Raw genomic sequence first — 26004 nt, forward strand, 5'->3', positions numbered from 1 at the left:
AGGTAAGCCTGCAAAGTACTCCATCAAGGATCTATTTTGTTAGCTGCTTTATTCTATTCATTGTTATAAAAGCACCTTACATTATCGGAGCACAGTTCTATATTCAAAAGTAGGAAACATGTCTGTTACAAACATTTAGCTTTTTAAAGATAAATATCCTTATCTGGTGCACCACAGGTACCTTTACCTGATAGAAGGACTTTATAGGTACCTCAATGTCAAAATAAAATTTTGTATTGATCAGAGAACAAAAAAAACTGCCAAGGGCATGATATTGTAGCCAAAAAAAGTAGTCTAAATAAAAAATAACTTAATATTCAAATTAATCTTTACCTTCAGTAGGAATAGGATGATTAAACATATAAGTCCCATGGTCAAATCCCATACCCTGTAAAGCATATGTATCAACAGGTGATATATGAATAATTAGGAAATACTTCCACTAGAAATTATTTATATTTTCAGTCTTATATGCTTGTAAAGAAAAAAAAAAGTAAATAAAAATCATGAAACATTCTGATTCTTCTTTATTCCAAAAAGACGTCTGGCAAGAACTGAGCCTTTATATTTTCCTACTGTTTCAATAGAAGATGTAATGGCTGCATTATTAATCTTATTTGTATTTAAAACAAAAAAAAAAACATTATTTCCAACAAAAATACTTTAAGTTTAAGTCATTTAACTCAGTCAACTTTCAAAAGACCTTGATTGATTAATTGATTGATTGATTGATTACAAATGTACATTTAGGTCTACAAAAGCAAATAATTTTATAAAAACAAACCTGGTTTCTGGTATCTTTTTACATGTTTCATACACCATATGCAGGAATTCTCTAGGGATATCCTTCAATCCCAGAATGCCTTTCACCTGACCACATGCAATAGTTATAGCAGCAGCAGATGTAAATGCATTGATCACAGGATAGGAAATAAAATTTACCAAAATACCTGGAAAAAAATATTGATACTAATTTCATTTTTAGAAACATATTTATGATGGTCAGTAATAATGAGGACATACATGCTTTTGTTTGACCTGCATAGATCCTGTGAACCTGTAACAGCATGATAGCTGTTTTACACGTTATTTTTCCCACCTGTAGAAAAAAAATTGTCTGAGTTTGCCTTCTTGAGTTAATTTAAGCATAATGATGATGAAACTTTTGAGCTTATCTTAACCTAGCTCTTAACTTTGCTCTTGTATGCTACTGGACAGTATTATCAGCAGACAATGAAATAGTTTTAAAGAATCTAACACTTTCTGTTTTACAGCTGATTAAAAAATTCTGGGATTACAGGTCAGTCTCTTGCAAAGACTTTAATAATTAGTGGTTACTTATCCAGGAAAACTGGCTTGGTGGACCTATGACCGAGATACGACCAAACATGTGTTTAAATTGTCATAAAAACAAAACAAACAAACCTAGATGAAGTATTCCCATCAGTAACTGTACAGAACCACAAAATAAACACAACACCACAGCATATGTAGGATCATCTTTCACAGGAGAGGAAGCAAAAGCTGCTGTCATCAGGGACATGATAGCAGTTGGTCCAAGCGTAATGTCTTTTGAAGTACCCAGTATTGTGTACACAAACACACCCATGAAGGCAGAATACAACCCATACTGGAAATTAAGAATGCACATTCAAAATCAATGCTGACAAATATAATGATTTCAAAAATGACATGTATCGATCTGCACTTTTGATATTTTATAGCAAACCATTCAAATGTGAAATTTATGTTAATTATTTACGAGTCCATTTTCTGGTAATAACCAGTATGGGTATTATGTGAGAAGCTATACTGTAAGGCTTGAACTTAACACTACTTGGTAGTGTGTTGTGGGGCAGATACCTTAACCTCTAAGCAACTACTATTTTTGGATGCTTGTGTTGAAAATCACAACTAGTATTAAGCCTGGCCAGCCTGCATGTCTGCACCATTGAACTTGTGCAGGCTGTTAGTTTCAGTACTAAAACTATGAATGAACTATTTCAACTGAATAGTTAGTCCAACTAATTGTACTTCACATTGGGATATTGTGTTATTTTGTGTATGGGCATAATTTTCCCCTCAATTAAATGAAATGACACAAGTTAACCTGTTCCCTTATTTAGACTAGTTTTGACTGCTTTTTGCCCCCCTCCTTTTTTGAGTCCTCAAACAGTGACAAAATGTCCTATTTAGGCCCCAAACACTGTTTTTCGTTTGAGAAATATTGTTAAAAAAAGTGACCACTTAATTGGCGTCGCCCCCATCAAAATGTTACATCAGGGGGTTGCCAGAAGGGGGATGTGCCCCCTTATGTTTGGGAGGTTTGAAGGGGGCGGTAGTCCCCCTCATCGCCAAGAAAATTTTGCACATGTGACAAGCTAAAAATGGCCTAAGGTCGATTTTAGGGTAACAAGTAACTAAAGCTGAAAAGCCTTTACTCTATCTCAATTCATTGAGAAGTTGCAGCACTTTGAAATCAGTTTTATTGGAAAAAAACAATGCAAAATAGTGATTTTTTGCAATTTTGAGACGTCTCCCTGTTGCCATGGTAACAGGAAATTTACAATTGAGCATGCTGTTACAGAGGCTATGGTATAGTCAACATTTGGGCCAAGTTTCATCAGTATTGAAACATTTTTCATAGCAGTTTGAACTTGTAACAGGAGGCTTTTCAATGAAAACTGCCATTTTTCACAATATGCTCATGGGGTAAATGTTAAGAGAAAATCTAAATGTTTATTAATCAACAATGGAAGTATCAAACAAAAATACCTGCTGAGGTAAGTCGGCAATAATGGCATAAGCCAGACCTTGAGGTAACACTGTCAGTGCTACTGTAAGTCCACTGATAACATCACACTGCAAGTCTGTAAGTCTGAAATATACATTATAGTCTAAATATAGTAACATATTCCATCATACAGCAAGTCTGTAAGTCTGAAATATACATCATAGTCTAAATAAAGTAACATATTCCATCATACAGCAAGTCTGTAAGTCTGAAATATACATCATAGTCTAAATAAAGTAACATATTCCATCATACAGCAAGTCTGTAAGTCTGAAATATACATCATAGTCTAAATAAAGTAACATATTCCATCATACAGCAAGTCTGTGAGTCTGAAATTTACATCATAGACTAAATATAGTAACATATTCCATCATACAGCAAGTCTGAAAGTCTGAAATATACATCATAGTCTAAATAAAGTAACATATTCCATCATACAGCAAGTCTGTAAGTCTGAAATATACATCATAGTCTAAATAAAGTAACATATTCTATCACACTGCAAGTCTGTAAGTCTGAAATATACATTATAGTCTAAAAATAGAAACATATTCCATCATAATGCAAGTCTGTAAGTCTGAAATATACATCATAGTCTAAATAAAGTAACATATTCTATCACACTGCAAGTTTTTTAGTCTGAAATATACATCATAGTCTAAATATTGTAACATATTCCATCATACAGCAAGTCTGTAAGTCTGAAATATACATCAATGTCTAAATAAAGTAACATGTTCTATCACACTGCAAGTCTGTAAGTCTGAAATATACATCATAGTCTAAATATAGTAACATATTCCATCATAATGCAAGTCTGAAAAATACATCAATGTCTAAATATAGTAACATACTCCTTCATACTGCAAGACTGAAATATACACCAAAGTCTAAATATAGTAACAAACTCCTTCATACTGCAAGACTGAAATATACACCAAAGTCTAAATATAGTAACAAACTCCTTCATACTGCAAGTCTGTAAGTCTGAAATATACATTGTAACCTATATATAGTTACTGGTCCACAAGGGTCTGTAACTCTGAAATTAAAATAATAACTTAAATACAGTAAAAGTATGTCTAAAGTAAATGCCAGATTGGTATAATCTATAACATGCAATACAAAAATATTTCATTTTTAAAAAAACTTGCTTTGTTTCTTGTTTGCTATATGCTCTTAAAATAGAGAGACATAAAATATTATAAATTCCTATATTCACCTATTGTCATAGCAATTAATTTGAAAAAAAAAAATGTATGGTCCCAACTCTAAAATTAATTTATTTTAACTTATTAAACTGCATGCAACAAATATGATCTAAGGTAAAAAAAGAAAGAAATTTGTTTTGCTTTAACAACACAGAAAAATTACAAGTGGAAGAAAATTAAGTGAAATTTTATTGTTGCCATATATAGAACATTACATTAATTAGCAGAAAGGCTAAATGCTTACAGTCCAGTGTTTCTAATTAACACTATGATGTCATAATAACATAGTCTGATCATCCTTCAAATAGCGCTGTTGGTGGGTACATTAAAAATGAAAACCCACATTTTATCATGCGCAAATTTAACAATCCAGTCGGCATAATTCCATGTCCACAAAAATGACCTAAATACTATTACGGCAACGCAAAATTCTTTGCATACTCTTCATGTTAGGAAATAATAAAATGCTTATAATTCTTCCCCTTACTAAATGATTTCTCCTTATTTACAAATGTATTACAAAAAATTAAAAGCAATTGAAAGATACTTGAATTAGATGATACTTCAAGTGATGAAGATTTTATCAATGATGCTTGAAAGATCTGTCTTGTATTTTAAGTCCAATTCAATTTCATTGACAAATTATATCAATTTTGACCTTAATGCTGCATAATTATAATTACATGGCATTTGCCTGGATGCTTATTTTCACTTATTTAATTAAAAAATACATTAAAGTATCACTTAAATGGAAGGAATTATCTAAACTAAGATAAAATAATTTTTGTCCAAATAATAAATTATGATTTATAAAAATCTTAACAAAAAACCTTCAATTATGACCTAATTTATTAAGCAACATACTTATGTTGAGGTAAAAAAAACAAGAGGGCCATGATGGCCCTGAGGTCGCTCACCTGTATATAGGCCCCTGGAGCGGGGCCAGTTTAAACACCAGGGCTTTTATTTGAACAAACTTGGAAGACACTCATTAGAAGATGTTTCACGATGTTAAGTTTTTACTATACACATATAATGAAAAACAATGATCTCACCCCCCCCCCACAGGCAGGGCCAATTTTCACCTGAGGGCTTTTATTTGAACAAACTTGGTAGACACCCATAAGAAGATGTTACATGCTAAACATCTAAGCTCTAGCTCATTGGGTTTTTTAAAAGAAGATTTTTTAAGTTTTTACTATACACATATAGTGAAAAAAAATGACACCCCTGGGGCGGGGCCAATTTTGACCCCAGGGCTTTTATTTGAACAAACTTTGTAGACACTTACTAAAAGATGTTTCATGCTTAATATCTAAACTCTAGCTATTTGGGTTTTTTCAAAGAAGATTTTTAAGTTTTTGCTATACACAGATAAGGAAAATCAATGACCCCCCGGGGAGGGGCCAATTTTGACCCCAGGGCTTTTATTTAAACAAACTTGGTAGACCATAAGAAAATGTTTCATGCTAAATATCTTAGCTCTAGCTCTTTGAGTTCTTTAAAAGAAGATTTTTAAGTTTTTACTATATGCATATATAGTGAAAAAAAATGACACCTCTGGGCCGAACCAATTTTGATCCGAGGGATTTTATTTGAACAAACTTGGTAGACACTCACTAGAAGATGTTTCATGCCAAATATCTAAGCTCTAGCTCTTTTTTAAAAGAAGATATTTTTAGTTTTTTCTTTCGGTTGCCATGGCAACCAGAGTTCTGCATGGAATTAAATTCTTTAAACAACTTTTAAAGGTGACCACCAAAGGAACATTCCTATGAAGTTTGAATGAAATTGGCTTAGTGATTAATGAGGAGATGTCATTTAAAGTAAAAGTTTACGGATGGACGGACGGACGCCAGACGGATGCCGGACGAAAAGCGATCACAAAAGCTCACCCTGTCACTTTGTGACAGGTGAGCTAAAAACAAACATGGCAAACAAAACTTCAGTCATTAATGTTTACAAGTAAGAAAATCATACAGCCATGAAATACAATGAATAATGTAATAAATTTTTCAAAAGGATGTATTGACGGTAACACATTTGTTATATATTATGAAACATTAGGACATTCTAAACTTACAACATGTTTGTTATGTAAAACATTATTTTTTGTCATTTTCATTGTATTTGGTTTGGGTGTTTTTGTAAATAAGATCTCCAATTCCCTGGATCTCCTTTTTAATTATTTCAAAATATCTACTATTACAACAATATATGTATATTATTATGTTATATATGGTATGTAAATCTAATAACTGTAAATTGTAAATGTATTATATAAAGAAGGTATAAATGAGCCGCGTCACGACAAAACCAACATAGTGCGTTTGCGACCAGCATGGATCCAGACCAGCCTGCGCATCCGCGCAGTCTGATCAGGATCCATGCTGTTTGCTTACAAACCCTATTACAAGTAGAGAAACTGCTAGCGAACAGCATGGATCCTGATCAGACTGCACAGATGCACAGGCTGGTCTGGATCCATGCTGGTCGCAAACCCATTATGTTTGTTTTGTTGTGACGCGGCTCAAAAAAATGACCTGAAACATGGTTCCATTATAATTCATGTATTAAAATGATTGCATTGATAATAATTTGACTTTGTCATCATTGACAAAATTACAGAGTCTGGCTAGCTGCAGTCTGACCAGGCCTATGTTCCACTGTCTTCTTACTTCTTGTACTTTGATATCAAAATTTCTTCATATTAACAATGGACAGGGAAAAAAATTGCATGATTAAGATAACAAGATATGTTTGTAAAACATGTATGCCCCCTATCAGCAGCCAATTAGTCATGTGATAAGGTTATTATGCATGACTTCTGACCCAGTGATCAAACAATTAATAAGGGTTATCAAGTATGTACTGGTCATGACCTTAACCTTTGACCCCTTGACCCAAAACTCAATAGGGGCCATCTGCTGGTCACGACCAATTCATCATACAAAGTTTGAAGTTCTAGGCATAAGCGTTTTTAGTTAATTGATCAGAAAAACCGTTTTCACCTACAAGGTCAATGTGACCTTGACCTTTGACCCCTTGACCCCAAAATCAATAGGTCATCTGCTGGTCATGACCAATCACCATACCAACTTTGAAGTTCCTAGGCCTAAAGGGTTCTTTAGTTATTGATCGGAAACCGTTTTAACATACAAGGTCCATTGTGACCTTGACCTTTGACCCAAATCAATAGGGGTCATTTGCTGCTCATGACCAATCACCATGCAAGTTTGAAGTTCCTAGGCCGAAGCGTTTCTTTAGTTATTTTGATCAGAAACCGTTTTTACTTACAATGTCAATGTGACCTTGACCTTTGACCCCCTTGATCCAAAATCAATAGGGGTAATCTGCTGGTCATGACAATCACCATGCCAAGTTTGAAGTTCCTAGGCCGAAGCGTTCTTTAGTTATTGATCAGAAACTGTTTTTACTTACAATGTCAAATGTGACCTTGACCTTTGACCCCTTTGATCCCCAAAATTGAATAGGGGTAATCTGACTGATGGTCATGACAAATCACCATACCAAGTATGAAGTTCCTAGGCCTAAGCGTTCTTAAGTTATTGATCAGAACCTTTTTACTTACAAGGTCAATTTGACCTTGACCTTTAACCCCCCTTGACCCCAAAATCAATAGGTCATCTGCTGGTCATGACCAATCACCAATACCAAGTTTTGAAGTTCCTAGACCTAAGGGTTCTTAAGTTATTGATTGGAAAGCATTTTACCTACAAGGTAAATGTGGACCTTGTCCTTTGACCCCTTAACCCCAATATTCAATAGGGGTCATCTGCCTGGGTCATGACCAATCACCATACCAAGTTTGAAGTTCCTAGGCCTAAGGGTTCTTTAGTTATTGATCGGAAACCATTTTACCTAAGAGGTCAATGTGACCTTGACCTTTGACCCCTTGACCCCAAATCAATAGGGGTCATCTACTGATCATGACCAATCACCATATCAAGTTTGAAGTCCCTAGGCCTAAGGGTTCTTTCGTTATGATCGGAAACCGTTTTTTACCTACAAGGTCAAATGTGACCTTGACCTTTGACCCCTTAACCCCAAAATCAGTAGGGGGTCATCTGCTGGTCATAACCAATCACCATACCAAGTTGAAGTTCCATTGGTCTAAGAGGTTCTTTTGTTATTGATCAGTAAACCATTTTTACCAAGAGGTAAATGTGACCTTGACCTTTGAACCCTTGACCCCAAAATCAATAGGGGTCATCTACTGATCATGACCAAATCACCATACCAAGTTTGAAGTTCCTAGGCCTTAAGTTCTTTAGTTATTGATCGGAAACCGTTTTTTGCTTACAAGGTCAATGTGACCTTCACCTTTGACCCTTGACCCAAAATCAATAAGGGGTCATCTACTGATCATGACCAATCACCATACCAAGGTTGAAGTTCCTAGGCCTTAAAGTTCTTTAGTTATTGATCGGAAACCGTTTTTGCTTACAAGGTCAATGTGACCTTGACCTTTGACCCCTTGACCCCAAAATCAATAGGGGTCATCTACTGGTCATGACTAATCACCATACCAAGTTTGAAGTTCCTAGGCCTAAGGGTTCTTTAGTTATCACTCGGAAACCATTTGGTCTACGGACCGACGGACCGACGGACCGACGGACCGACAAGTGCAAAGCAATATACCCCCTTTTCTTCGAAATGGGGGCATAAAAATCTCTAAATGATTTAATAAAACACTGTTTTTCTTTAAAGATTGCACTATATGGTGCAGCCTCCAGCATTTATGTTGGAAATTATCTGCCATATTTTTCAGAATTTCTAAAACATTAATCCAATTACAAATGAAAAAATAATTTGATTGTATGAACTTGTAGTAAATTCAGCTATGAACTCAGATAAACAAAACCAACTTATAATTTGTGGTAATAGATCATGGTTGTTAACTTATGTTCTTTCAGGTTTTATATAATAACTTTAATTTATCTGAACAATTTTCGGACATAATGCTTTGTGAAATATTTGATATACATGTATGTACATGTACTTCAAAAGGTGTATCATGACAATGAAGCAGCATTCATATATTACCTACATGATAGGACTTTATTCAAGGATGTATGTATCTATTTGTTAGATAGTTTGTTTCCTTACAAATAAATATTCAATAAGCTAAAATAGGTTTATTAATACAAGACCATAAATAGAAAAAAAAACAAGATTCTTAGCTATTAAAATAAAATAGCTACATAACATAGTGTTACATAAAGTACTCAGTAAACATGTAATAAAAACACTGAGAAAAAACCTGGATAATTACTTATTAAATTTGAACATAAAAATTGTAACTGATTTGCTCCGTTGTTCATTTTAAAAGATTTTGCAAGGCTACTAAGATGATATAACTAAAATATAAATTTACAATTACAAAATATAATTTCTATTTGAAAGACCCTGGTTTATTAAAACAAACCCAGTGATTTCATGTAGATTAACATTAGCAGCAATTGCATATAAATTATCTGAAGAAATTTAATAATTCCCATTTACAGTACTTTTTATTATAGAAAATCAATTATCATTATAATTTGTACTCATCTCTCTATAATTTATACATCACTTAATAGCAAAATTGTTTAGCATAAAGTATGAAATAATAAGTTAGGACACTTGAAGACATTGTTGATTAGCAATTTTTAAAACAAATACTTTTGATGATTTATTATAAGTGCCATATTAATGTGGTTCTAACAGTGCATTTGTCAATATTATAAAAGGAATGATGATATAGTACCTAAATCAAGTAAGTACATGTACAATGCAATATAGACAAACAATGATTGTACTAAGTTTTGTGATAAAAATTTATAGTATAACCGTATATTCAAAAACTTCCTACTCCTATTTATTTTTATATAAGTAGGGAAAATATGTTATGAAAAAAAATATGAGAGCAAAATATTTTTAAAATAATAATTGATCAAATCTGTGAACTAATTCATATCTGAACAATAATACAAATGTTTTAAAATATTATTTTTTTCTCTTTTATATTTTAGTAATACATCAATTGGTTACATTGTACATACAGTAACTTTACACATTATTCCACTGTCCATATTAAAATTGAAATGTCAATATACATGAAAATGAAACATTGTGATGAAAGTGTAATTAAAAGACAACAAAAACAACTATACCTTTACTATATGTAAACTATTTCACTATTCTTTACTAGATGTATAAGTCCATTTTTTTATACCTAATGTCTAATGATACATTTCTTAAGAATAAACTACACTTAGTTTATTATTTTCATTTCTGATAAAAATTGCATTTAATAAAGAATTTATCATAAATTTTGATATAAGTTCTTTAAATACAATAGATTCTGTTTACGCCAATATTTTCTTTTTTAAAACGTAAATCTTTAATGTTATTTTTTTCCATTATTTAATGTGAAAGCATTTGATTTTTTTAAACAATATAATGACAAGAGAGAAAAAAACTTTAATCATAAAAAAAGCATCATAAAATGATAATTACATGCACACAAAAAAAGTTTTTGAATAAAAATGCCTTAGATCAAAAGGATGTTCTAAGTTTCTTTTAATTTATAAACTAACTAATACCTAATTCATCTTTAAAAAAAAAAAAAAATGCACACGCACATTAATTAAAAGAATTAAAATCCGGTATTCTTATTCAATTAATGAAGACTTACGAGTATTTAGGTAACCATTTTGTAATTGGTAATTTGCCTTTAACGGCTTCCAACGTACAACATTTTTTTACGTATTGCTTCATGTTGAATCGTTCAGGGACTGAAATTTCAGTAAACTCTATATCATCACCATTTCTTTCGATTGGTGACATCGCTGACCTATAACCTCTCGACCTCCCCGATGTCCCAGCATGCCTCAGTAGAGGCTCCCGTTCTCCACTCATCCCTTATCAACAATGTCATTCTGTAATCGTAAACAAAAAAATTAACAACGGTAATAAAATTAATATTTCAAAGTAACAGTGAAATGATATTTAATCAGCTATGTCTCTTTAAAGGTGTTTGCCTAGATTTCGTTTCAATGATTAACTCAAACATAGTTTAATCTTGAACAAGAGTGTTTCTAAATATAGGAGTTTTGGGTCACTAAGTTTAAATTTTCAAACGCTGTATCTTTAATCTTTCCTTACAAGTGTTGACAAATAGGGGGGTAGGCTTAAATGTCACATAAAAAATAAATACTTCACCGGAGACCTAGATAATTTTCTGTATTTTCGGCAAAAATTGTTTGAAAAGTTCTGTATTATCTTAGTTGTATATTTTAAGGAAATAGTTTATTAAACATGGCCCATCACAACAAAGGTCCCGGTGATGTATTGTGCTAAGTAAATCAACAGATTTCGAAAGTTTTATGATTGAAACGTCTTTGCTTATCGGGATATCACATTATTTGATATATTTATAATGGCACTACAAACTGAAGGTCTCTCGTGAAAGAAATTCAAATGTCTATTTATAATTATTTCGTTCAAGTAGCAATATTTTGTCCATGTTCGTAAAACAATAATTCCATTCTGCTTTGATAATTGAATTTAAGATGCATATTACTATATTTTAAGTACTGAAAATCAACTTCTAACAATATCTTTTCAAAATTTTAAGTTTTCATTAAGACATGAAAACAGACCAAAAGATTTTTCAACAGGCATTGTTATAGTATATAATATAGTCTGTTTATTTTGTAAACCTAATTTTATTTAATTAAACAGGATATAAATTCTTGTTGATTTTTTTTGTTTAAATCAAAGCAAAACAAATGTAACATTAGGACTTAAAAAGAGTTTTATTTACTCCAATAAATAAACTTGAAAGAATACATTTTTTTGTGAGATAATACTCCAGATATGAACATCAAATACTGATAAGATAAAGATTTCTCTAAAAGACACTTAATGTTCTTAACTGAACATACATGTATATAATTATACATGTATTTAATATTTATGTATTTAGGAAAAAAATGAAAATTCAAATTCCACTTGATATACATGTAATATGTCTATAGCAAATATGTTAGAGAATATTGTTGTTTCGGTTTGATTGTTATTTTTCATACAAATTAACATTTATATTCAGCCTTAAGTGTTAAAGATATATGTATTGCTTCCAATAACACACATTTTGCAAAGGATAACATGACATTTTTTTTATATACAGGTGCGTAGCTTGAAAGAAACCAATGTGTAGGCACTTGTGTTAGGGGGGTTCGGGGACATGCTCCCCCGAAAATTTTTGAAAATCTACATTGCCATAGCTGCATTCTGGGGTATGTTTAGGCATGTTCTGAAGGAAGAGAATTCATATATTTGCTGCATTTTAGATACATTTTTCCATCAATATAAAGATGACCATACTTATATCACTAACTCAACGCAAAGCCACTAGCTGTAACATTTTGGCAAAAAGAGCTTTTTCCGTAAATAACTTTGGGGTAATGATATATAAATCCAGAACTATACATTTAAAAAGAATAAATTTATGCAAATTTTGAAGCAAATATCAAAATTTAAATATTCAAAATAAGGTTGTCTAAATATATGATTAGAAAATGATAAAAACAAAGATCAACAAGATCTGCCAAAGCACACCTAATAACACATTGCTACACCAGACAATCCGTATTTAAATACCAATTGATGATGAAATATCTAATGTCACACAAACAGCATCGGATACATTTTCTCAATAAGATTTAATGCTCCCATAATTCATGAATGAAAGCCTCTTTTTATTGTTTATGGTGAAACATATATAGAACATAGCTTTTATTATCAAACTATTTTGTAATTTGAATGAACTATTTCGCGCGAAGTAGTTTCAGAATGTTCAAAAATCTATTTCATAATTGTAAGAATTACTATCAGTGTGAATGAACTTAGCATGTCAGAACGCTCATATTCATTTACATGATTGTTTATTTTAAGAAATATTGAATCGGATATTTTCAATCATGTCTTTCCTTACATTCTTCCTTTCTTCTAATATCTCCACAAGTTACCTAAGTCTCTCTATAGTGATAATTCAACAATCAATTATTATCTTATTTTTCGTTGTACTTTCAAAGAGCTTTATTAACATTCTATCCGCAACAATTTTGTATCTTTATTTTGAAAATTACTTTAGCTGGAGAGGTATTGTTTTATTTGTCTGGATTACATTGTTTTGAAATGTTTGTAAATGTTACTTTATGTGCAATTTAATGAATAAATAAAGTTTCAACTAAGTATAAATAAAAAAAGAATTGCATCGCTAGCTTTAAAAGCACTCTACACCACTACGTTAATTGATGCAGAATTTGATAATAATTATTGTATTCGAACACGTTACTTGTATATATAATATATAATTAAAATACATTTAAAAAAAATTATGTAATAACACAGATTAAGTTTCACGTTTACTTCAAAGTGACTTAAATTTATGAACTTGCCAGGTTTCAATTCTACTTTGTGTTTTGTGTTCAAGATTTGACGGAGATGCAGTTTGAATAACGTTTAAATAATTAAATCATAATACATTAAGAAGGAAGAGAATATAAAAGAAAAGATGTCAAGGCTTCATTCGAAAGATATCGCTTTGCTTCCTCATCAGTTGTATAAAGCTAGCATTACCGATATCTAGATATGGCCTATCCTGGTCTTGCATAACTTGTAATATTTATATTTTGAATCGAACCGCTAAAAAACTTTTATATTGTCAAAAACTTTATCCGTCTCTGATAGGTTTTACCACAGAGCAACTTTATAACACAGCAACACTTTTGTTATAAAAATAAAACTCGATATATTTTCAAATAAGGTGACAGGTCATTTTCTAAAATTAGAACCTACACATCTACCGCCCTTACAGTACCCTTAAATTTTTATTGCATTTTTGTAATAATTTAATTTTTCATTTCTGAGGAAAAAGTGTAGGCACAGTGCCTAAAGGAAGCTACGCCACTGATATATAGCAAAAATGTCATCTTATACTTTGAAAAATGCATGTTATTTCAATCAAATAAAGGCAGTGATTTAAAAAAAAAAAATTAATAATCTTATGTCCCTAACAAGGAGTTTTTGTTTTTTTTGAGACTGTAACATTAGATACCAAAGATAGTTTTGAGAAACAAAAATTATTGCATTTTTAAGGCATAATGGGCCTTTAAACTCTTGATCATAATATATACTTTTATCTGACACATCAATTTTATAATTATTAATATATTACAATGTATGTGATCTCCAGAGACACTATTTTTTTAGGACATCTTTTATGTAAATCTATAAGATCCTGAACATCTATAAACAAAGAGTAATAAAATGATTTTCTCAAAGTGATAATATATCCATTCGAACACCTATTGTCTGGGTGATAAAATTTTCAACATTGATATTGATAATATCATTAAATACATCAAGACATAAGGGTTGTGCCTTATTTACTGTTTCAATTGTCTTGCGTAGATAAATAAAAGTAATTTTCTTTGATGTATGCCATTTTAGGCTGGATAGCATATGTTGAACACTTAGAATATACATACATTGTAATAAAACCATTTGGAAATTATACGTTCAAACATTCAGGAATCTAAATTAAGGCAAATATTATGTAAGAGCTTCAAACTTTGACCTGCAATTTAAGTCTTAAAGTATTAAGACAGACCAATGTTATATATTAAATGCATATACATTCTTTTGACTAAATACCTCAATAAAAAAACTTCCATTTAAATTAATAAAATGTTAAAAATTTGTTTTATGATAATAGCTCGGCAATATTATAGGCCCGTAATCAGAATCGATACTTACACTCACACTCATTGAGTAAATCCTAAATAATTGCCTAACGTCAAGACAGTCCTCAACTTTCAGTAAAGTGGTATTCAGGTTATAAAGTATTTAGTGTCGAGTGAACTCAGGAAAGTTGAGAATCTGTGAGATTAGGAGGGGGCTTAGTAACCTTGAGGTGTCCTCAATAAAATTATACTAAATACCACTTAGTTTTGAGTATTGATATTGAATTAATTTCGTCCCATATACGAGGGTTGTCCCAAAATATCGTAGACAAAGCCTGTTACTCAATCAATTATAATACAATTGAGTCCTCCAGCTAGGGAAAAGTCAATACACCTTTGATGTGTGTCTATGCAAAATAAAATCAAAATACCTCCAAAATTGACCAAGTTATCAAAATTTAAAGAATGCTACCTATACATACCCGGCGCACGCCGTCATAAACGTCATGACGTTATATCATTTTTAAAAAAAAAATCAAAGTATTCACCGTGTTTCGCGAAGCACTGACAGTGTGGGGTAACCCAATTTTATCATAAACGTTTGCAAAACAGTCCTGCTTCAATGTACTCAACACTCGCAGAGTTGAGTTTCCTGGCGAAGTTCGCTGAAGTTTTCGATCATGTGACCTCGTAATTGTGATTTCAAATAAAGAAACACAGCAAAGTCTTAGGGCGTACGGAAGTCTCTGAAAACCTATCACATCATGTTCAATCTGTGTCTCCTTAGATCTATCGCAAGGTGCATTATCTTGATAAAATATAATGTTCTCCATGTTGTCAATTAACGCTGGACGCTTCTTCAACTTAACATAGTAATCAGTGACATTGCGTTGCGCCGCATTTTCATCTGACGCCGCCATTTTGGGCGTTTTCAAAATAGCACTGCTGTTACGTATTTTGCTACAGACTTTTTCAAATTAACGTTACATAAACGTCTGTTGGTGATATGACGTAAAAATGAATGAGGTAATTCCACATGAATGTATTTCCCATAATTATTATTATGCTGGAAGTTAAAGGCATTATTTTAAGAAGCATGCTCTCAACACTGACTAATATTTTATCGTGCTCCGGGTATGTTGTACTGTTAAATATAAAACCCTAATAAAATGCGTTACCTAATATATTGGCTATTGACTTTCAGTAGGTTAATTAACAAATGACCAAGGAAGATACCTGGTAAATTTTAATAAGTTATGACGTCAGGTTGAAGAGAAAATAATGTAGTCTACGACATTTTGGGACAACCCTCGTACATTTAAGTGCATCATATACGCGAACTGACAGTATTTTAGGAAATAAATGTTGAAATACAGATACTTAGGAATAGAGATGATCTCATTAAATTTATGTTTATCAGAAATTTTGATTTTCAAAGATACAAGTAGTATGAACTATTAAGAGTGTATAGCAAAAAATGAAGGGTTTTTACGCATTTAACCGATTTAATGTTGGCATGGCATAAAGCAAACTTTGATGAAATCTGAGTATTTAAAAATAAGGAAAAACTAATAAGGAAAAACTATCAAATTCCACGTAGCAAAACAATACCTTGAACATTTGTTTAGCATGATTTATGTAAAATACACTCAACTAAACGAGTATGGTGTTTCATTACTAAATAGATCCTGTTTGTAACTTAAATAGCAGCTGTATAATTATTTACAGCTTTAGTTGTTAGGTATTCCAGTATCACAATCAAACAGGGTTGTTTTGTTTGTTTTTTCATGTTGTTTTTTGGGAGGAATTATGTACGAAATCATTGAATTTGATTTAGGATATTAAAAAGATTAAGATTCTATATTTGCAAATACATTTGTACCAACGACAAAGATTTAAATAAAACAGTCTTGTTAAAGGCACGTTATGCCTCTTTCTATTTTAATTCTTTAGAAAAATAATTAAAAACTTTTTATAGTTGCACTTAATGTGCAGTAATGTGTATAATGATGGTAGAAAAATGTAATCAATGTAGTATTTTGACTTCCAAACAAAATGATAATGCAATACGATTATACCCTTTGCAAAAATTGAAATTTTGAGAAATAAAATTGATAGAATTTCTGAGGCATAATGGGCCATTTAAAATGTCATAAGATGATTAAAAAAAGAAAATATAATTGTGTATATTGCAAAAGTTTTCATTGACAGAAAAAATAAAGTTAACGCTATTGATATGTATTTTTTTCAGTTCTTAATGCCTGTTATAGTCTTTCATTACTTTCTTTAGCTTCCTTTTTTGTTGTCCTGTCTTTCAGGTTTTCCGACATTATTTTGCTATTTTGGCATTTACTACTTGAAAACTATCAAATTCTCTTTAATTTTCTCCTCTTACTTTTGATTTTCCAAACATATAATTATTTAAAATCCTTTTTTTTATTGTTTGTTTTCTTTTACATTAAGATTATTAATAATTAATTCTTTAGCAAAATTTTTCCACTTCGGTGAAACACATTTTTTTAAACGACATTGTTACACTTTTGCAATGTATATTGAGTGATGTTATGCAATAAAACCGATTGGCCAACTTTTGAAGTCACCCTCAGGAGAGGTAAGGTTGAGTAAACAAAATCAATATCACTTTCCACATTGTGAGTTACTTACCGTAAGTCTACTCCAACGTTACTTTAGGTGACCTTTCGTGAGTTTGAGTGGAGATTGAGATTAAGTATCGTTTCTGAATACGGGCCATATTCTTATCGCAACATAATTATTCAGACTGATATTATAAATTATAACCATTTCTTGCCATGATAATACGTTTAATCTGGTCAAAACCTAAATTTCATCATTTTTAGGGAATTATTTTCAAAATACAGACTGACTGCATGAATAGCAAACACTGACTTCAGACCGTCAGATAAGCCAGCTTAAATCTTGATCAGTAAACCGGCCACATGGACAGAATCATTTACCACCAGCAGGCTAAAGATTAAAGAGAAATTATCATATAATAAGTTGTTCAAAATTCAATGGTTTAAAATTAAAGGCAATTGTAGAAAAAAAAGTGGAAGGCAAGTGACCTTTAAATTGCTTAAGCTTGGCATTTTAAATTCTGCATGGAATACTGGCTTAAAGTCCAGTGCATTACTTTTCTTCAGGTACACCAGTAAATTACTGGAAGAATGTTATTTATAAAAACTGATTGTCTTTTTTTGATGATCTTAAAATAATTTCTTAAATTAATCATTTTCTGTAACAAACTTTAATGACTAAAAACCCAACCCATATCATTCAAATCTACAATTTATTTTGATCAAGTCATTAATATTCCTTTTACTGTCAACATAAACATTTTGTTGACATAATTTAAACGTAACCAAAACCAGACGTTTATGACCACTCCATGAAAAACTCTGTAGATCCTTAAATATGTCATGATGTGGTCATCTAATGATCATGTGACTTAGATCATTCACAGTGGTCAGATAAAACAAAGGAGCTTTAATGACTATCATTCTTGGACTCAAATAATTAATGTATTCATTTTTATTATTAGTTAATAGACTGTTTTACTGGAAAAAGGACATACTTGAGATATTCTAACTCTTATTGAATCTTTTGTATGTACTGTCTAATCATGGTCTGCACCCTTTAGCTTTTTGGTCAGTACTTATTTTGAGATTTCCTTAAATAATGAATGGTACTGTCCAGACTGAAAGATTGACAAGTCTATATAAAATATTTAACATGGCATTAGGAACTCAACAAGTATCATGAGAAGCTCTGGAAAGACATAAATAAATGGTATAGTAGCTCTATGATCCAGATCTTATTTTTTTTAAAGTGACATTTAATGCTCATTTTTTCATCGTTAAGTTGAACTAAATTGACAACATATTTCGAAAGATTGACTGTTATAAAAGTGATTGACCAACAGTTGATACTTGAAAAAGTTTTGGATAGAATATAATATACCCTGCCTTAAATATAAAAAGACTGCCCCACTCTTTTTATAAATTGACTGTTTCTGGTACATTCTGATAGATATTTAGATAAATTTCTTTGGGCCACATGTGTAATTTATTGTTCATGCGAAGTAAATTATAAAATTGAAAGGAATTCTGACAAATGTTCTGACTTTTACCTGTTCACTCACTATATACCCTTATATGGGCATAATGTCACTTTAAATGTACTATTAATCACAAGTTCATATTTTTTACTTAATTAGCAATAAAATAACCTACTACCACTACTACTCCTACTAAAGCATAGAGCTGTCATCGATAGAAACAATATCGATGTATCATTGATATCTTTCTGTCAATCAATAATAGATACACATTTCAAAAAATCAATAATTTTGACTAATTAATTAAATGTCTAGAAATTATGAAAATTTCACCCAAAACATACACAGAAGCAGGTGTCCATAATTATCTAACATTATGCTGTTGTTATATAGTGGAAATAATTCACAGCAATCTGAATCATGACAAAAATAGAATGGTCTGGAAAAAGTCATGCAATGGGCTTTTATAAACAAGACACTGAAAAGAGCATGTTTTTAACAGGTATGAAAGTAAACGACAAAGAAGTAATTATAGGTAATCACGATATATCGGTGTATCGTTGATATTTGTCATCCAATATCGATATATAGTTGATATGCTTTGCAATGACTACTGAAGCATCACCTTGAGTCTGTATACCACATGACCTTGTTCATTGGATAGACCAGGTTATAATAATACCATGCAATAAAGAGACATACGATTTATTTACATTTATGTAATATAGTCATGATAAATTCTTCAACGTCATGAATAATCTCTGTATCATTTCATGAAAGTTGTCGAAGGTTTAAATATTAATGGTATGTAAACAATTTATAGTGATAACTCACATAGTTTACATTAAAATGGAGTCTGATATATACTTAATTATCATGTTACTTTGACGTAAAGAGTTATAATAATATTAACTCAATTTGTTCCAGTTATGAAAACAAATATAAACAGTGATGTCATAGGTAGTATGCTCAAACTTTATAATATCACCCTGCTGAATATGGGTAAACAATAAAGTCTTGTTTCCGATTTGCAATTCACTCATAGTCTTATAAATAAAATGGTCATCATTGTGATGAAAGTAAATGTCACAATAATAAAATTTGAGCAGCCAACACTGTACAGACTGAATAGGAGTACAGACTGGCTTGGTTTCACACAAGTGGCATCCATATTTCTCATTACCATTTCTGACAATTGCTAGGCATTAAAACTCAAATGAACTTAACCAAAGCTTCAATGGAAAACATGGAAAGACTTATTATATGCAGCAGCGTTTCATTCTTTCTTATCTCTGCAGGGTAACCATGTTAAACTTCCTTTTAGGCATCTTTGGCCAAGTACAAGCAGTCATCACAAAAAAAACCTTTTTCAAGCTAAAAATGAATGTTTTTTTAGATAGCTTACTCCAATGTACCAAATGTCTTTGAGAACAAAATTGTTGGATAAAAAATAATTTAACAAAAGAATAAGCTGCAAAAATGTCTTTAAAAAAAAAGAAAAAAAATCTTACGTACCTTATGTTTTAATGTTGTTTCCAAAATAAATACATAGGTTTTAGGTGAATGAATATATAATGCAGCTGCCACTCTTTTAAAACATGCTGATCAAGCTTTCATTGATACATTAATTGTAAATACAAATTGAATTTACACTTGAGAAGAAGAAATCATTTTATTGACAAAAACATGTCATAAAAAAACAAATACTCTACCATGTAACATAGGTAACAGCTTGGGAGTTTTCTTTTACATACATGTACATATAATTATACATGTATAGCAAAATTTCAAAATGTGGCATTTAGAAGGATCCAGTTCATCTACAAATATTGTAATCTTTTGTAAAATGTTAAATGTCTTGACTGAATTAAATTCATACAAAAACATTTTGTGATATTCATATTTTAAGTGTCTTAAAGAAAAAGAACTACAGTAAACTGGATCATAGAGCTTAACTATAACATTTATTCAAGTTATTCTATAATTTTTTCTGATAGTGAAAATTTTTCAAGTTAACCGGGGCTAATACCATGCTTTGTATCTAAATGGGACTTGTGCAGATAATTCAGATAAAACCATTCACCATTTCAAGTGATTCTTTTTCAATAATTGCACTGACTGAATAGCAAACAGCACAGATTTATGCCAAGGCTAAGAGTTACATGTAAAAACTACAATATATAAAACATCTTTATCTTACTATTTTTCAGTGATGGTTGTTCCAAATCATCAGTTTAAATTCAGAATTCAGATTATCAAATATTTAAGGAAGAATTGAAGTTTTATTGAATTTACAATCCATGAGTTGATCATAGATATACATACAATATAATAGGTAAATTTTTCACTAATATGCCTATAGTGTAATGCTAACAATTATGACACAAATGATGTCAGGTTAAAGTATTTATTAAATGGCTTCACTTTACTTCTGTAGTGTGGTTTATGTAATAAATGTAATTTAGCTCAGTGAATATATTGAAACATTCATATAGAGAAAGTTGATCATTATTACATCATTAAGTAAATATTTTAGTTTTCATGTCCAGTGTAAAATATTGATTGTCCTATCTAATAGAAACCATTCGTTTATAAAGTTTTAGAATTCTTAACATAACAACAGAGCCTCATACATCAATTATCATTATACATCCGATACAGGTTAAGAAGTCTCTGTAAACAGTTACAAAATGATTAAATAATTAGAATACTTCACAATGTCTCGAAAATATTTAAGATATTGATAAAGCCAACTGTTATCTTGAACAATCATCAATGCCGATCACAAGCACTGATAACTTGATTATATTATAACCCCCTTCTGAGTAAATTTCCCATCCTTGTCTCAAGTAATGGAGTAGAGAAAAAATGCAGAAGAGGGGTCTAAATACATAAACAATTTACCCCCCTAGTTACAATTAAATTTGATAAAGCAGATATTTGGACCCTGTTTACAAACAGTTTTGTTGATAAACATGGTCAACTTGTCTACATTTCTTGCCTGAAGATAAAATTATGCCGTTTCAAAATACTTAAGTTATTCAGGTATGTTTCATTATTACTTATATATTAATCATAAAATCAAAATCAATTCAAAACAATGTAAAATGCATTATTAATTTCCTTTATTTTGCTTTTAGTTCATTTTGAAACAATTCAAGATTTTTTATGGTACTCACTACTATAAACTTTAAATTAAAACATGCAAAAACAAGGGAGACAAATAAACTAAGATTAGATTAAAAGTCAGTAATAAATTGTTTCCCCTGATTTACCATGTTCTTTTAATTCATTTTTAGAATGACAAAAGAAACATCTTTATTAAAACAAAGATGAATTATTTAAACAATTTCTATTTATAAAGTCACAAAGGGCCTTTAATTAATATCATACCATTTTATCACAAAATATAACATGATAAATTTAGGCCTTTAAACTTGAATGTATTCTATTTGTGAGGACATTTTAAGAGCATTTAATTAACATCATACCTCATGCAGTCCTATTTTTTAATCTATCTCAAAAGGGTGTCTGTGGCTGAATGGTTAAGGTTGTTGACTTCAAACCACTTGCCCCTCACATCTGTGGGTTAAAATCCCGACAGGGACTTTGGATTCTTTCATGTGAGGATGCTATCCAGCTAGCTTACGGAACGGCGGTGGTTCTACTCAGGTGCCCGTTCGTGCCTGAAATAACGCACGGAAGGGCACCTGAGGTCTTCCTCCACCAGTAAAGCTGGAACGTCGTGATATGACCTATACTGTGTCGATGTGACATAAAACCCAAACAAACAAAACATGCTGGAACATGGTTGGATACTCACGATGGATTAACACGTAACATAATAATTATGTAATCTGATAATTGTTAATGGTTCGACCATTATCGGGGTATCCGAGGATGCTGTTGGAATTGAAAGTGACTTGGAAAATTTTCAATCAGTATAGAGCCACAGGCCAGTCTGTATATAACATCATTGTAGACTGACCATACTCTATACTGTTGGCTCACTTAATTCAAATTCTTATTCTTGATATCCCCTAAATTCATAATGGACAGATCCATCAACAGAAGCTGGATAAGTCTATTTAAGAATTTCAGGGATTAAGGATGTGGAATATTTACCATATTAAACAACATGTTAATTTTATTTTCTTTCAGACAAAATGAATGTATTTGATAAAACAGATTAAATAACTGCCTGACTTCCAAATGAAAAAGTTAAAAGAAAGCACTGCTTATTATTTATTTGCTTTTATTACTTGTTTCAATGAACAGTAAAATTATTACTGTTTTTTTTTATCTGGTCAAAATATATGATGAAATCAGGAGGCATCCCCACACCTGGAGCATATATTTTCACCTCATGTTTTTCATTTTAATGATTTCTAAGTTTTACAAAAATGCTTTTAACTTTAATGTAACATTCTTAATAAAACTGTTATTACATGGTGATATTATATTTATCAATTTTCTGCAGTAAAACATCAATGATAATAATATAATAATTTTAAAGAGGCAACATAGTTGGGCATGCCCAGTCTTCCCTATCAGCCTCTATAAAAATAAATAGTAAGAATAAAATACAAAAAACGCTGCATTATATATGTAATAGAAAAATTCCCCTTTATCTTAGTCATATGCTTTTCCCCAGTTCCTATGATGAGCCCACTGTGTCACCCCTCCCCACCCCCCTCCAATATAAAATACACAGATGACTATTTGAATTGAAGTTTCTTATAGGTGATATTTTTTATACTTACCAATGCTATAAAAATGACCAGATTCTTTGTTTCATAACCCAAATAGTATTAGCTGATTGTCATCTCATAGTTACCTCCCCTAAAAATATATACAAAATATTTTACAATGTATAGGTTAAAGTTTATAAAGCTGCGTGACCAATTTAATTTTGTAAATACTAATGAATTTTAACCAGCTTAGTGTTTTAAATTATTTTCATAGTCAATTTTCTAGACTGATTCACAGTTGCCGATTTACCAAAGTAAATGTGTTACGATTCATTTGAAATACTGCAATCCTATTGAACAAAAAATAATTTCAAACACTAATGATGAATAACTGCTGCATTAGTTTAGGTCCTAAAATTAACAATTTGTTAACATTCTTAAGCATATTGTGAAAATGGCCGTTTTCATCGAAAAGCCGCCTGTCACAAGTTCAAACTGCTATGAAACTATGAAAAATGCTTCAATACTAATCAAACTTGGTACAAATGTTGACTGGACCATCGCCGTTGTAACGACATGCTCAGTCTTAAATTTCCTGTTACCATGGCAACGAGGGAACATCTCAAAATTGCCAAAATCACTATTTCGCCTTGATTTTTTCCATCAAAATTTATTTCAAAGTGCTGCAACTTCTCAAGGGATTGAGATAGAGTCAAAGGCTTTTCAGTGTTGGTTACACGTTACCTTATGATCGACCGGGGGGTCATTTTTAGCCTCTCACAAGTCCAAAATTTTCTTGGCGATGAGGGGGACTGCCGCCCCCTTCAAACCCCCCAAACAGAATGGGGCACATCCCCCTTCTGGCAACCCCCTTGTGTATAATTTGGATGGGGGGTGGCGCTGAAAAAATGCTCACTTTTTTTAGCAACAATTCTCAACTGAAAACATGTGTTTGGGGCCCTTATAGGACATTTTTTCACTATTTGAGGCTTAAAAGAGGGGGGGGGATCGAAAGTGCGTTGTTTAGCATATATAATTTTTTTTTTTTTATGTGGTAATGGGTTAAGCTGTGTTATATTAAATGGCAATTGAAAATTTTATAAAATATGTGCGTAAATTCCATTTTCAGTTGTTGGAATTTGAAGTTTATCACACTTTTCTGATTTATCGTGCTGTATTTTCCACTTCAGAAAGCCACAAATTGAAAAAAAAATCACTAGAATTAAGAACATTACCAACAAAGTAAAGAGTGGTGAGTAAAAAAGAGGAATGATATGTCAATTTCCCCTTAGTGATTTAAAATAAAACTTTTTCTATTTTGGGACAAAAAGTAAGACATATTGATGTCATATTTAAATCATAAACATTTTAAGAGGAAATGTATAATCTATTCATTTGATAAATTGACCAAAGAGGAGTAAGAGTTCAGAAGTAGGATATCAAGATTTCCAAAGTACTAAGGATGATTGTAATTTTTTGCCCAATTGTGCAAGAATTATCAAAACACTGAACTAAAAATTTACTCTAATCAGGAGGGTAGAATAATTACTGTACATAACACAGTAAATGAATAATGTTAATCGCTATGTTGGCTTCATCAAAAGCTGCTCATGCAGTGAAAGACTCTTCTGGGACATCAAGAGACAAGGATATATTAAGCTGTAAAGTGTTTTTCATGAGCACAAAATTTTACCTAGTCCAACTAATTAGACTTGTCAAAGAGACATCAAGATAATTTTGGACAGGCAATGTCTTTTTCAAAGTAAGAAAAAAAAGTTGGTAAAATGAGTCCATTCAAGCCAGATTTTACCTACATTAATTACCTCCAAAAAGTCCATTTATTGTTTTAACTTGTGCATCCAATTAAGGGGGTGCATAAAAATATTATACTGGTTTATCAGATTTTGCTAAAAATCATAATAAAACCTTGCAATACAAGTGTCTGCAACATTTAAGATATAATCAGTAAATAATTGAGTATAGATAGTCCTGAATTGACTGCAAGTGTTTGAAAAGCTTGAATTAGTGGTTGGACCCCTTAAATCAGTGTTTGGACCACTTTAATTACACAGCCAGCATCCATTGGACCCCTGGAAGTCGAAAATGATGTAAATCCCTGTTTAGGATGTGCATTTTATACATACAACATATATTGTCATTGACAAATGGTTAATAGATCTACGACTAATTTCTTTCCTTATCTGTAACATACAAACTTTAAATAAGGGGTTAATTTTAAATTCATTCATCAAACTCGAGTAACCATACAGTACACTTGACCTTTAACCAGCTAGATACTGTACAGTCATGGCCAAAGAAATTGTACATAACGAAATGGAAAGTATACTGTACAGATACATGTAGTCCAACTAATTAGACTTGTCAAAGAGACACCGAGATAATTTTGGACGGGCGCTGTCTTGTAACGGTTTGACAGTAAGAAAAAAAAGTCTGTAAAATGGGTCAAACCGTT

At 31.4% G+C, this 26004-nt stretch overlaps 1 protein-coding gene across 5 annotated transcripts in view; it reads right to left on the reverse strand.

Annotated features, from left to right (window-relative positions):
- The window catches only part of LOC132738136 (sodium-independent sulfate anion transporter-like), a 44665-nt gene that overhangs the window by 18403 nt on the left and 258 nt on the right, over window positions 1-26004 (reverse strand). For 4 of the 5 annotated variants that reach the window (XM_060725590.1, XM_060725593.1, XM_060725588.1 and 1 more), the window contains exons 2-7: window positions 23604-23682; window positions 10709-10952; window positions 2776-2878; window positions 1426-1630; window positions 785-950; window positions 334-388 (exon numbers count right to left, since the gene is read on the reverse strand). In XM_060725590.1, the coding sequence (XP_060581573.1) occupies window positions 334-388; window positions 785-950; window positions 1426-1630; window positions 2776-2878; window positions 10709-10932 (753 nt within the window). In that variant the 5' untranslated portion in view covers window positions 10933-10952; window positions 23604-23682. Of the gene's footprint in view, window positions 1-333; window positions 389-784; window positions 951-1425; window positions 1631-2775; window positions 2879-10708; window positions 10953-20355; window positions 20493-23603; window positions 23683-26004 lie in introns of those variants that run through there. The other variant, XM_060725592.1, reaches the window with a different exon arrangement.

The sequence above is a fragment of the Ruditapes philippinarum genome, unplaced genomic scaffold (assembly GCF_026571515.1).
Source record: "Ruditapes philippinarum isolate M1 unplaced genomic scaffold, ASM2657151v2 ctg4109_1_1_1_1, whole genome shotgun sequence".
Taxonomy (NCBI): Eukaryota; Metazoa; Mollusca; class Bivalvia; order Venerida; family Veneridae; genus Ruditapes; species Ruditapes philippinarum.